This window comes from Colias philodice, chromosome 22 (assembly GCF_061535455.1).
Source record: "Colias philodice isolate Cphi_HAF_F1 chromosome 22, ilColPhil1 Martin Lab GWU primary, whole genome shotgun sequence".
Taxonomy (NCBI): Eukaryota; Metazoa; Arthropoda; class Insecta; order Lepidoptera; family Pieridae; genus Colias; species Colias philodice.
The window spans coordinates 4,894,197-4,908,845 of NC_143107.1; the positions used below are offsets into that span (position 1 = coordinate 4,894,197).

At 30.7% G+C, this 14,649-nt stretch overlaps 1 protein-coding gene across 1 annotated transcript in view; it reads right to left on the reverse strand.

Moving 5' to 3' along the window:
* Positions 1–885: 885 nt before the first annotated feature.
* The window catches only part of LOC149478428 (uncharacterized), a 91,944-nt gene continuing 78,180 nt past the window's right edge, over positions 886–14,649 (reverse strand). The window contains exons 7-8 of the mRNA XM_089709347.1: positions 7,064–7,198; positions 886–1,044 (exon numbers count right to left, since the gene is read on the reverse strand). Coding sequence (XP_089565473.1) covers positions 917–1,044; positions 7,064–7,198 — 263 coding nt within the window. The 3' untranslated portion in view covers positions 886–916. The remainder of the gene's footprint in view (positions 1,045–7,063; positions 7,199–14,649) is intronic.

Here is a 14,649-nt window from a genome sequence, read left to right on the forward strand (position 1 = left end):
TTTATCGATATTATAGTACCTATATTGATGATACCTACTATATAAAGTTTGGACTTTACATGTAGTTGGGCTACATGCGACATATTACAGTAGTTTTATATCCGATGCTTTTCTTTTCTTTTATAAGTACTTGAGCATATTGAACAATATTCATCAAATATAATATTATAAGCCTTTAAAAATGTCTTATAAAAAGTATGCATATTACGCTTCGATTTTACGAAAACATCGATCAATCAAAACACTCTTTTTATGACATGTTATGAAAAGCTGAGTTTAATGTTTAAAATGCACTCCTAAAGCTACATTTTTAAATAATAACATTTTATTTTAACGTTGGACAATTGTTTGGTATCAACTTAAATGTTATATCAGTATAGATCTAAATATCGTGTTCGTTCCTTTACTATTTGTCTGAAAGACAATGATGATTTTGATTTATTACTAGAGTAGACCTTTGAAAAGTGATCTGTATGAGGTCTAATTTACTATACTTTTTGGTAGTGTCAGTAAAATATAGTATCTATTGAAATAATCCAACTTTGCACTTTTTGTAGTACTAAGAAATAGAGTTGAAAGATGAATTTGGTAAATACGGAACTTTACGTAGAAGCAATTTAAATTGAATATTTCTGCGCATACATAATTACGATGCCTGCTTTACTTAGTATAGGTCACTTTGATATTCTACAAATCGTAACGAATACACCAACACAATATTATTAAACCACCAAAAACACAAATAATTTACTATATGCAACTTGACAGAAATACGTCGAATCACGCGTGTTAGGGATAAGAACAAGATGGCGCGTAACGAAAAAATGTTCCACTAAATTTTTTTCCAACCCCGATAAAGAAGTTTCACTTCAATAAACAAACATTACATAATAATTAAACGATTGTACACAGGTCGTTATCCAATATCCCTAGCCAGCTTACATAGTATACTTAAAGACAGTACTACAACTAAAACTTCATATATCTGCGTATAGTTTTTCGTCGAGACGTTGTTACCATGCTGCATTGCCGCGGGGGTTTCACCTGCAACAAAATTATATCTTGTAAAATATAAACGGTTAACGAAGTGCATTTAAAAATGTTCCAGAATTTTCAGTGCGGTAATAACGTTTCTGAGATAGTTATTGCTTTACGAGTTGGGATGAAGTGGGAAATAATATTTTCGACGGAGTGTTCATCATAAATATAATACTATTTACTACTAGCTGTGCCTTGCGATTTTACCCGCATTGCTCCGCTTATGTTGGTCTTAGAGTGCTGATAGCCTTATAGGCTAAAGGTATACCTTTCCTCGATAAACGGGCTATCTAACACCGAAAGAAGTTTTCAAATCGGACCAGTCAAGACCTGAGATTAGCGCATTCAAACAAATAAACACTTCAGCTTTATAATATTAAGTATAGATAAGCTTCAGGTTTTCTTGCGTAGCACATAAAGTTCAGTATTTGATAAGAAATATCTTCGTAATAATATGTAGAGAATAAAAAAAATACGCAACATTTACAACATTACATTATAATGTAATATTATACATTTTATTTATTTTTAGTTTAGAAAACTTTTTAGATCTACCTTCGTTTGTAACATGTGTATAGCTTAACTATACGGATTATCCCTATAGTTAAGCTCGTCAAAATATCGTAAACATTATTTTATAAGAATACTCAGTAACTACTTAGAAAATGATATATTTTATAGTAATAAACTTGGTATAGGTACTTTCATGTAGAAAATTAAATACATTCTACGTTTTGAGCACTTGAAATCTCTATAAAGTAATTGTAAGTACTTGTTTATTATGTAGAGCAAACTTAATTAAATATTAAAATTTTACAAATAGTAAGTTCAGTTTAGAAAATCACATTTGAAATCACAGCCAGTTGCAAAATTAATCATAAATAATATGTAACATTTAAATACTCCAAATTATAATACAAAAGTAAATACATTTGATAAGTTTTTAAATCATTTTTTATTTCAATAACAATTTCCCCAGTCACTTTTTTGGCAACGCTTCATTGCCGCAAGCATTCTAATAAAACTCGTTTATAAACCGAGAAAACAATGAAAAATTTTAAAATTTTGATTTGAATATTTATCCTCAGAAATATGATAAAGATAACTAATTTATGATTCAAGAAAAAATTTGAAATTAAAGACTTTAACGGATTTTAAACGCGAATTATTCATTATATTATTATTATCCCGACGTTTCAAGAAAACATATTACAGAAAAGTAGGTAAAGCAAGACGATAAATACATAATATGTTGGTTTATAAAAAAAATAAAGAAGCAAGCAATGACACCAGAACATGTAGGTACGTTATTAATTTTATATATACAGAGGTTTAATATCTTCATAACAATAAGATTTTATTTGTTCGTAGAATAAGCTCCCTGAAAATCACTTTCTTGGCTAACCTCTTGAGTTCGTTAACCTCTTTTCTTGTTTCTTAAATCGGCAAATATCAAATTAATAATTATACTGCATGTCTAATTTTTTAAACTTGAATGTATAAAATAACATAGAAGAGAAAAATGGGAATGGAAATCTCTATAGATATTGTTTTCCAAATCGGTGGTAAATGTTAAAACTGTTATGACCATACAAAAGTGCTTCTAGAATAATCTCATTGACTAAATAAATGAGTTTGAAATTTTTGTTTAGAGTAAGTATTACACTAGCAAACAATCTCTTCAACTTTATAACATTCGTATAGATTCATATTCTATCCTAGCAAGAACTTATACTTATGTAAAAACATCCTAAACATTAAAAGACTAGATTTCCGCCCGCGGCTTCGCCCGCGTTTGCAAAGGAAAACCCGCATAGTTCCCGTTCCCGTGGGATTTCCGGGATAAAAACTATCCTATGTGTTAATCCAAGTTACCCTCTATATGTGTGCTAAATTTCATTGTAATCGGTTCAGTAGTTTTTACGTGAAAGAGTAACAAACATCCATACATCCATACATCCTTACAAACTTTCGCCTTTATAATATATATTAGATATTAGATATATTAGATATATTATTACATAGAAATACTCTGCAAATGTAAATAAAAATCAATATACTAAATTCGTAAGTACTGTCATATAAAGTGTATTCAAAGCAAGCCTCCATTAAAAGCTTCATGCAAATATATCAAAATATTCCCTCACAATATATTATGAATGGGGAAAACCTGTCCGGATGTCAACAGCTGACATGTTAAATCTTCAAATGAAATTTGTTTTACTGTAGAAATAAAATGGTTTTAGAAATCTGAATATTTATGGAGTTTAGAAATTGCATTGTAATAACAGTAACAAGGGGGTTTCTTAAAAAAAATCCCTTTAAAAGGAATGATATCAAAAATTTTAATTTTTTTTTCTCTACAAGAAACACACAAACAGAGGTGAATAGTTTGTTTGCTTGTTTGAATACGCTAATCTAAGGAACAACTGGACCGATTTCCAAAATAATTTCACTGCTAGCACGTGATTCTTGATGACATGGTGTAAAAGAAGAAAGAGGAGATTTTTTTGTTTGTTTGTTACGGATAAAATCAAAGCTACAGAACAGTTTTTTTTTCATCAGCAGAGAAAAATATTATCCTTGATAGAGTCTTTTTTCATTATATTGTTAACTAGCTTTCCGCCCGCGGCTTCGACCGCTTTGTCTAAAAAATAATTAATTATATACTATAACCTTCCTCTTGAATCACTCTATCTATTAAAAAAAACCGCATCAAAATCTGTTGCGTAGTTTTAAAGATTTAAGCATACATAGGGACATAGGGACAGAGAAAGCGACTTTGTTTTATACTATGTAGTGATTCATTTTTAAGTTTATGAATCTTTTACAGTCTTCAATGATGGTCGATTAATTGAACAATTTTTCATATCTTAGAGTTTATTACAAGCAAAGCCAAATACATTATATTCATACAGATTCATTATACATTAAATCGTGTACCAACATACAGTTTAATATTAAACTACTATGTACCACGTGTAATTATTATTTGAAATGATATTGCGTACTCTAGGAATTATTAATATACCAACCTGTGTACGATATACTTGCTTTAATTAATAACTATAATATGATGAGTATATCGTAATAAATAGTCATATTATATTGTTATGTTGAAGATAATCAAAACATATTTGGATACGCAAAAATGTAATGATTTAGGGCCGATTTTTCAATGCTTGGATAAAACTTATCCGTCCAATAAAGTATTACACGATAATATTAAAATGTCACGTAAACTGTCAAATACGGGCAATTAGATTACGTTTTTAAAATCGTAGTTTTATACATTATTCGACGATTTTTAACCAAGGATTGAAAAATCAACCCTTAATATATTATTAAACTATGTTAATAACTATTTTATACATAAATTAACTATGTTATAACATAAATATAATTTTATTAATATAGCTTTATGATGTATTTTAACTCGTTTGTCTAGCATTTAAATAAAAAGGTATTCAATATACTAATCTTTACTGTGTATTCTGAACGTGTGTTTTATAATTATTATGATGATACAATATCAATAATTAACAACATGTAAGAAAAAATATCCATACTAATATTATAAATGCGAAAGTAACTCTGTCTGTCTGTCTGTTACTCAATCACGCCTAAACTACTGAACCAATTTTCATGAAATTTGGTATGGAGATATTTTGATACCCGAGAAAGGACATAGGATAGGTTTTATCCCGGAAATCCTACGGGAACGGGTTTTTCTTTGAAAACGCGGGCGAAGCCGAGGGCGGAAAGTTAGTGATATCATAAAAAATAGAGCTCTAAGTAACGTGGTTGTTTCCGTACACTAAAGCATCATCACTTAAGATACTTGCTTATATGTCGATAGATAGCACTATATTTTGTTGTTATATAGCTCGTAGGTTGTCCAGAAGATTTGGAGTGACATGACCACAATCATTTAACTATTGCCATACAGACCACAGCTCTACATATACTGGTTTATAATAAACTAGCTATGCTCCACGGTTTCACCCTTATTGCTCCGCTCCTGTTCGTCTGAGCATGATGATATATAGCCTATAGCCTTCCTCGATAAATGGGCTATCTAACACTGAAAGAATTTTTCAAATCGGACCGGTAATTCTTGAGATTAGCGCGTTCAAACAAACTCTTCAGCTTTATAATATTAGTATAAATAATTCCCTTACGAAATAGCATTTGGTATACTATAAAATAAAAACCTTCGCCTATCTAAATGGAGTGGAAAAACATCGCATTATTTTCACGAGAGCGTAAGAGGTATTTTTCTTTATTGTACATAAATAAAAAATCTTTTAGCACCTCCCACGCAATACCTACTTATTTGACGAGAAATGGGTCAAATAAATGTGACATATATAACTGTTCAGAAAATCTACACGTATCTTTGTACAAACTCGTACATTTATTTAGTCAGCTAGACTTATTTGGAGAAGCGATTTATTCGTCATAATAAATCGTTACGGTTTGGAGAGCGGTTTCTACGAAATAATTAATATAATTAAAAAAACACGTTTAAACTCATAAAATTATTGTGTTGTCACCGATAAGTGTACAAAGTTTGAATTGAATCTGTACGTTGAAAGTAGGTCAAAATTGAGTGTAAAGGAGCCGGTTGAATACAAACATACAGGTGAAGATAGTAAAAACATGTTAAAAAAGCCGGGAAAATTATGTTGTTATATATCTCAGTATTTAACGTAGGTATCTATAGTCTATGCTAATCTATACTAATATTATAAAGCTGAAGAGTTTGTTTGTTTGAATGCGCTAATCGCAGGAACTACTGGTCCGATTTTAAAAATTATTTCACTGTTAGATAGCCCATTTATCGAGGAAGGCTATAGGAAGGCTATCATCACGCTAAGACCAACAGGAGCGGAGCCACGCGGGTGAAACCGCGAAGCACAGAGTTAATTATAATTCTTCCGTGTTAAATTTGTTTTCAAAAGCTGGACTTTTTTTGTATATAAAGTGGGTCTAAGAATAATTCAGGTTCATAATTGTATTCATTCATTTGTATGAATGTAAAATGTATGTAAGTTTATAATCCAGCTCATTAGTATGGGTCCCCATGCCCCACAAAGGATTTGGGACGAGATACGATTTTAAAAGGCTTACCCTATTTGCCTACATATAAAGCAATCAACCATGTTATGTTTTAGATTTGGCACTTTGTTAGTGATGTAATTTTCTAGCGAACTTTGTAGGTAGGTACTTTGTTAGTAAAAGTGCCTTAAAAAAATGTAATTTTATGAATTTAAAGTTTCTATAAATAGAAAATTACGCATTTTATGAATACAAAGATGCAATAAATTAATTTATGTCAGATACTCAAATATTGCAAAGTCTTTTTCTGTCATATTATTATGATTATATATAGTTCTCGAATATATTATAATTTTAAACAAATAATTTCGTATTACATGTTTAATACGAAAATTATCTTTAAAAATATATATATAAATTTAACTATTGTTTTCCAGTACTCTACAATTTATATGTACTATATTTTGCCAGTTACAGTAAAGTAAGTTAGATAAGTTATTACATGACAGATGTCAAGTTAACAACGTTTACTTGGGAAGAAAGACCTTTTTTGTTCCTATCATCCCACTCAAGCCAGGAACACTCAGCCTGTTTCAGACAACTATCCTTGTAGAGTTGGAATATTCAAAGTGGCTAGACAATACAGGTGTATTTATTAATTTAAAACAAATAAATTATTCAATTAATATTATGTATTGTATTATCAGTTTTATAAAAACGTAAGTATCAGTAGATATCTACACTTATATTATAAAGCTGAAGAGTGTGTTTGTTTGAACGCGCTAATCGCAGGATATACTCGCCTGAAAAATTCTTTTGGTGGTAGATAGCCCATTTATCGAGGAAGGCTATATATCATTACGCTGGCCAACAGGAGCGGAGCCACACGGGTGAAACCGCGAAGCGATAGTTAGGTATGTATATCAGGCTATTTGTATGTCCATTTTAGTGCCATGATACTCACTCTGAACAACATGTACAGTGACGGAGGCAGCCCGCGCGTTCGCTGGCACGCAAGTATAATTACCCGCGTGACGGGGCTCAGCTTTGCCGATTACTAGCTCGCTTGTGTGTCTCCCATTGTGAACGCTTACGCCATCTGTTGAAGAAAAGTGCTGTTAATATAAAAAATACTGTAAATATAATAAACGATAACTCAAAGACAACTGTTGTACGTAAATAACTAGACGCACAATCACGTTAAGATATGTCGGAGGCAAAACTCTGCCTATGCGTTTATTAGGCAGAGTTTTTGTATTAGAATACACAACAGACTTTGAGCAGTACTGCCACGAAATAAGGTGCTACTTTGAATGAATATTTTATACAAGCGCGATGATTTTCTTGTACGGTCTTTGTCATTGACGTAAACAAAGCAAGATAATTATTAAGGGTCTTAATCAATAGCGTGTTAAAAACAATCATAAAACATAATATATGATAATATTATTATGGTATCAAATATATTTCTATTTAATAACTACTATCGAAGACTAAAAATATTTTACTTCATTGCAATTTATTTTATGAGAGTAAACTTCAATATGCATTCCAATTAAAAAAGTTAATTGCTCAAATATTTTTACTGTGTTTGTGGTGAATAAAGATATATTTTAATAAATTGCCTGAAACCCCTCTAGATGATGATGAGTTGAGTTTAACATTTATATAGTTGATCAATGTATTTTATGCTTTATAGTCTTTAAATTTACGAATAACATGATAATATGATGATTTTTAACTTTGAAACATACCATAATAATGATTTTTAAATTGAAATGCTCCCGTAACAAAAAGTAACAATGATTATTTTTCCGACCCAAATATCGACCAATAGAATTGCACCATCGACGTCACGTGGTACAACCTACATGGTATTATACTGATAATTTTTTGAAAATTTTCTCTGGTAGTTGCCACACGTCAAACTGACAGGTTGAATTCAATTGTGAAATTATTGGCCGACATTTGGGACGGAAATATAATCCCCCGAATACCACACGAGCTTCCTTCATTTGTTTGCAACGAACCTATTGGAAAATACCCGATAATTTTGAAGCTCTTGTGGTATTATAAGTGAGAATTTATCTAATATTGCAATTGTTAATTTTTCCTAGTTTCTTGTAAGTTTTGTTTGAAAAGCAAAATATTTTGTGTAGCTCATTTATCGAATAGTCTTTAAACATCACTCTACAACCAATAGGATCGAAGTGAATAAATTTACTGCTTTTATATTATTTACTAGCTGTGCCCCGCGTTTTTACCCGCATTGCTCCGCTCGATCTCAATAAATGGGCTATCTAACACCTAAAAAATTTTTCAAATAGGAACAGCACTCCTGAGATTAGCACGTTCAAACAAACAAACTCTTCCATTGATTTTATTGCCCTAAATTATACTTAATGATTTGTGTAGTTTTTATAAATTATTATTTTTTCATACTTCCTTATTTAAATGTTTTGTAAATAAAAGCTTATCTCTTCAACTTGATAATCTTAGATTACAAAATAAAAGACAGATGGAGCGATGCCGAACTAAACCGAAAGATTTATCGTCATTTCCATAAAGCTATGTGTGCTGTCATTTCGCCGCTGCACTGTACGAATACGGTGCTTCTGTGTGCGTGTTATGTTACCAGATAATGAAAAATTTCCCAAATTTTTGCCCGACTACGGAAGAAAGAGGGTTATGTTTTTCGAGTGTAGGTATGTACGTATAATATTTCTTTGACACGCCCTGCAGTATAAACTGTTGGATCGATTTTGAGTTGTGACTTGTGAGGTGTCATTGCAATCATCTGAATTATGAAGGTAGCTGTGGTGGTAGTGACGTAGGCTACATAAATTATTAGCAGTCATGTTTAAATTTTTTATTTTAATATAAATTCGGGTTTTTGATATTATTTTATAATATTGTAAAAATTATTTTGTTACATAAAGCACCTATCTACTAAAGTTATACATGGACAAAATAATTTTATTCAATTTTTATTCAATAAATTACATTAAATTTATTAAATAAATTACATAAAATTTATTAAATAAATTACATTAAAAAAAGTTTTTATTTTTTCAAAAAATATGAATGCGAATAGCGGTAGTTTTTAGTCGAGAATGCGGGACATTTTATTTTCATCATATCCATCATGGAGTTCACATGAATTAAATCGCAAGCGAAAACGACGCTTTTTATAAAAGTAACAAAAAATGTATAATGCTTTTTAAAATAATCTAATAATGACCATGAACTTTTATTGCACTATACAAATAATCACATTCACGATCGAAAAATCCAACATCACTACCCCGAATATCTTTTAACCATTTTACCCCTAAAAATGGCAAATTCATTTTCAAAATACTGGCAGCATACGTTGAAGTTTTGAATTCCTTCGTATTTGTAAAATTATTATTTGTATACAAAATTAAATAAGCCAAATAATCTACAGAAAATCTGTAAAACGATGTTTTATCTTTTTGTTTGTTTTCGGGAACAAGTTTTACAGCGTTTTAATATCACAAGACAGCATTTTTTTACTAAAATATCAAACCCCTTTTGACGTATTGCATGACACTAGAATCGCTATAGCACTAACGGAGGAACGTATTCGTTTTTGATTTCGTATTTTCTTTGACAAGGGCGATGAATGATTGACATGCTCTATCTGTATTTTATTTTGTAATCTAAGTTGATAATATTATAATATAGTATGGATAAAATCGTTAAACTTAATTAACACTAATAAATAAGTTCTCTGTGTGGGTCAACAATCCACTATCTATTTTGATAAGACTATACAAGTCAACTAATCCTTAGAAATCAGGCGCAGGCCTTTATGCTATAGTTTGTATTGTTTCCTGCTAATGGATTGCATTTATGAATCTAAAATAGCTTTAGGTAACTATTATATAAAATATAAATGTATCCTTATTTATCTTAAACTGAACAAATTGTAATTATGATTTAATCGAACTTTATATACATTTATTATATAGAAAAAAAGCCTGTAATTTGCATAAATATTAAATTGGAAATGGATAATACTGTAAAACGCAATCATCTTGTGGTATTATATGCAAGAAAATAAATCAGCCAGTATTCAATATAAAAAAATAAACACGTACTAATAAATGATGAAATTGTGTAACGAGCAAGAAAAATTAGGAAGGTTAAAATGGTTTCATTTAATATTGCCTATAGCCCTAATTATTTAAGAATGCGAGAGAAACCTGTAGTTAAACCTAGTCTCCATAAAAAGTGACCTTTTGTTATAGCACCCCGTTGCGCTGCTCAAGCAACAACATGCTATAGCGTTTTAGTCGATTGCTTTGAGAGTGAGTTTCGCAAATACTTGGGAAATTGATTTATCATAATAATGCCTTGGTTATTTATACACTACTAGTGGTCCGCCCCGGCTTCGCCCGTGGTACATATTTCGCAACAAAAGGTAGCCTATGTCCTTTCTCGGGTATCAAAATATCTCCACACCAAATTTCATGCAAATTGGTTCAGTAGTTTAGGCGTGATTGAGTAACAGACAGACAGACAGAGTTACTTTCGCATTTATAATATTAGTAAGGATTACTGTAATGGTTGGTATAGTATGGTTTATTTACAAAGATTGGATCGATTTTAGACGTTTATTTTTGCGTTTTCTTAAATAGTAATTTATGTAAAAATTTAACATAAATAAATACTAATTAACTCAATTTCAATATTTCAGAATTCTAGATAACATACCATACATGTTTTGAACGTTTAATTATAATATGATATTGAAAGCGTAAATCTAACAAAATATACATTTGATTGCATATTTCAATTATTTCAGTTAGTAAAAACACATAGGAATAAACATATTATATTCACTTATTTAGTGAAGAGTGTGTAGAGCAAACAATATTATGTCTGGTATTTGAGAACTTATTTCACAATTATAAGGGCCGATTTTTCAATGCATGGATAAAACTTATCCGTCCAATAAAGTATTACACGATAATATTAAAATGTCACGTAAACTGTCAAATACGGGCAATTAGAATACGTTTTTAAAATGGTAGTTTTATACATTATTCGACGAATAAGTTTTATCCAAGCATTGAAAAATTGGCCCTTAAGGAAATTAATTTACACATCCTATCTACGGATAAATTACACATACCAACTACGTGGACGAGAAAATAATTTAAAACTATAATGAACTACGAAATAGCAATATAAACTACGCCAAAAACCTCACCGAAGAAACAAACACTATCCTACTAATATTATAAATGCGAAAATTGTGAGTATCAATGTTTGTTACTTTCACGCAAATACTACTGAACCGATTAAAATGAAATTTGGTATGTAGGACGTAGGTAGCTAAAGACCCATAATAAGACATAGGCTACTTTTTATCCCGGAAATCCCACAGGTCCCGTTCCTGCCACCAGCCACTATGTCGGCTTTTCTTTGAAAACGCGGATGAAGCCGCGGAAATCGAGTGTATAAATGCTAATTGGCACTTAGTTGTGCACGAACAAACATTCAATTAAATTGATTTGAAATTGCGGTAAAATGTCACTGTTTGAAACTCAATGGTTCTCTGGTTCTAATTGTGTTGTGGGTTCCATATACGTAAGTAAACAATAATTGATCGTAATTATTTGTATACACGCTTCGTATTGTCTGTAATTTAGTAGAATGGTTATGGATGAATTATAATAGGTTATTGTGGATGTAATATTAATTACCTACCTATCCATGGTTTGGGTAATAAATAAATAAATAATAAATAAATATTTCAGGACAATTTTCACACACGGCACTATCTGATACTAAGCTTTCGTTTGTGTTATGGAAACCAGATGGCTGATAAACATACATATACTTATAATTTTTAAATAAATACTTATATAGATAATTAACACCCAGACACAGAGCAAACATCTATGTTCATCACACAAATATTTGCCCCGGGTGGGAATCGAACCCACGACCTCTGGCTTGGAAGGCAGGGCCACTACCAACCAAGCCAACCGGTCAGTCAATATAAGGTAATACATATAAGGTAAGGATATAATATATGGCTGAAATGTTTGTTTATGTACGTTTCAGATGGCTTAAGAAATAGCTTATTAATAAACAAATTGATTACATATACATACAATTTATTTTATGTAAATTTCGTAAAAATAAATGTTAAAAGGAAGCTAAAATTAACATGTGTGCACATTAAATATGTGTAGATAATATTATCACTACAAGAACTGAAGTATAAACAAGTTGGTTGTCTTCCTTTATAATACAAAGATTTGTTTTTGAGTAAATAAAATAAAAGAAGGTATTAAAATTTTTATACTTAAAATTACACATAAAAGTAAGCTTTTCATTTCCGTCACACGTCTATTAAAGTAGAGCGAAAACTAATTTAAATACACGGTCATAGTGAAAACTTGTGTGACGTCATTTGAAAAGTTTTTAGCCTACCCTTGTGTGATATTTGCAGTGGTTTACATTAAAGTCTGTATTTTATAATTGACTAGCTTTCCGCCCGCGGCTTCGCCCGCTTTGTCTAAAACATAATAAATCTGTGCCTCCAGTGAATAAGGGAATAACTCAAAAACAGCACTTTTCAGGAGAGACAAAAAACTGTATATCAATACTAAATCTTTAGTAATTCAAAATTTTAAGCTTGTATGTGTAAGATATGATGTTAGACTATATTTTTACATAGGAACACATATTGTAACAACCCCATAAATATACTTTTTTCGTGTTTTTTTGTAGTTGTGGCCTTATGAACGAGTACTTAATGGAATAACTCAATGTATTCACATAATTTTTTTTTTACTCTTTGCAATATAACGACTTATGCCCTTATGCACTATGTTCATAATCGCACAACACGACTTATATTATTGCCAGTTTTGGTTTTATAGAAATGATGTGACTTATTATGCTTGAAATTTGTGTACTTTATGACTCAATTGAGGCATTTTAGTGGAAAAACTATGCACGTAGCTTGAAAAACGAATGAAATCAACGGGTTTTTTTTCGTTATTAGATAATAAAAACAAAGCAACATTTAGGTATTTATGCATTTAACCCTAGAAGTCCAATCTACGTAAATTTGACGTATGAACTCTTCTATATTTACCATCGAATCGCTGCAAAATCTAGAACCAACTTATTAGCCGTCGAGACCTAGCAGTACATAGTTGGCTCATCCAGGTAAATTCCGCCATTTGGTTGTAAAGAGGATGTTGTGCGTCATTTTGACGTATAATTGGGCTTTTCGTAACTTTTAAGATTGTTTCAAATTTTTATTTTGTGATTTATTTGAATAATTTTTTTCCAAGTCACGTTTCACATGATATCTATAGTATTATACTATAGATTGTGTATAAAATGGGATCCAGACAACTTTTATACTAGGACGAAAAACCTTCAATTTTAGTAAATGACGATTATTGTCCTCCGCTGGATTTGGACTTCAAGCAAGGGGATTGGGTGGCTGAAGATGTTGTCCGGAGTAAAACCGAATATGTTATGGGGTTTTGTTACCCATGTATAATGAAAGTCGTAGATTGTAAAATAAACGTTTAATCGATCTTTCAATAATACAGTACTATGTTGTTAATGCTATACAATGTTTCACCAGTCACCACAATGAGCCTAGTCTGTACAGGTTAGCAGGAGACAATCATTGAGTATTGGTATTAAATACGTATCAACTGCGTATTGCGTTTTGCGTATTAACTATTGTCCTAGTGAAAATTAATCGTCGAATCAATTTAAAATTCGATCAAGTGCGTTCCGTTTCGTAAAATATAGATAATAAAAGTGGCAACGCCACAATGTCATGGTGGTATACATTGAGGATACAAGCACTATAAAGAGATAAGAGAAGCCCGAAAACCATATTCCTGTATGTTCAGTTAATACAGGAAAAGTTATAGTTGGTCAGTGGCGATTTTTTACGGCATGATATAGAATTTTAACAATGTCTATATCATATAATATCAATATACTGTAGATAAATAAAGAAAATACAATGAGCCGCAAAGATTTTATGCAAAATTAAGCACAGATTTGAAGGTGCCTTGGATGCAAATACGACTTGTGGCACGCACTTTGAAGAGACTCTACGTGACAATAGCCCATTTTTTTCAAAATATGTGGTACCAGAGTATCCATAAAATGTTTACGAAAATGCAGGACCAAAGAAGTATCGATATTGCGGATTTTTTTCCTATAAAAAAGGCAAATTACCAAAGCACAGTGGCTAAAACGCTATATGCGGAGAAAACAATATTCATAATTATTGTCAAGCCTGGTTATAAATACTTATTTTTATGCGACTATTATAGACTATACCTAATATTATTGTCTTGATTATTGTAGTTAGATAATTTAAAAAAAAAATTTAACATTTTTGTTGGCTTTTTTTAGATGATTCAATTATCGTTCTGTATTTATATAAACAAAGAGTATAATATCATTAAATGCACTTAATGTGTTAACTGTATTTTTAATATCTATTGCAAAAAATAGTTAATTTCCATA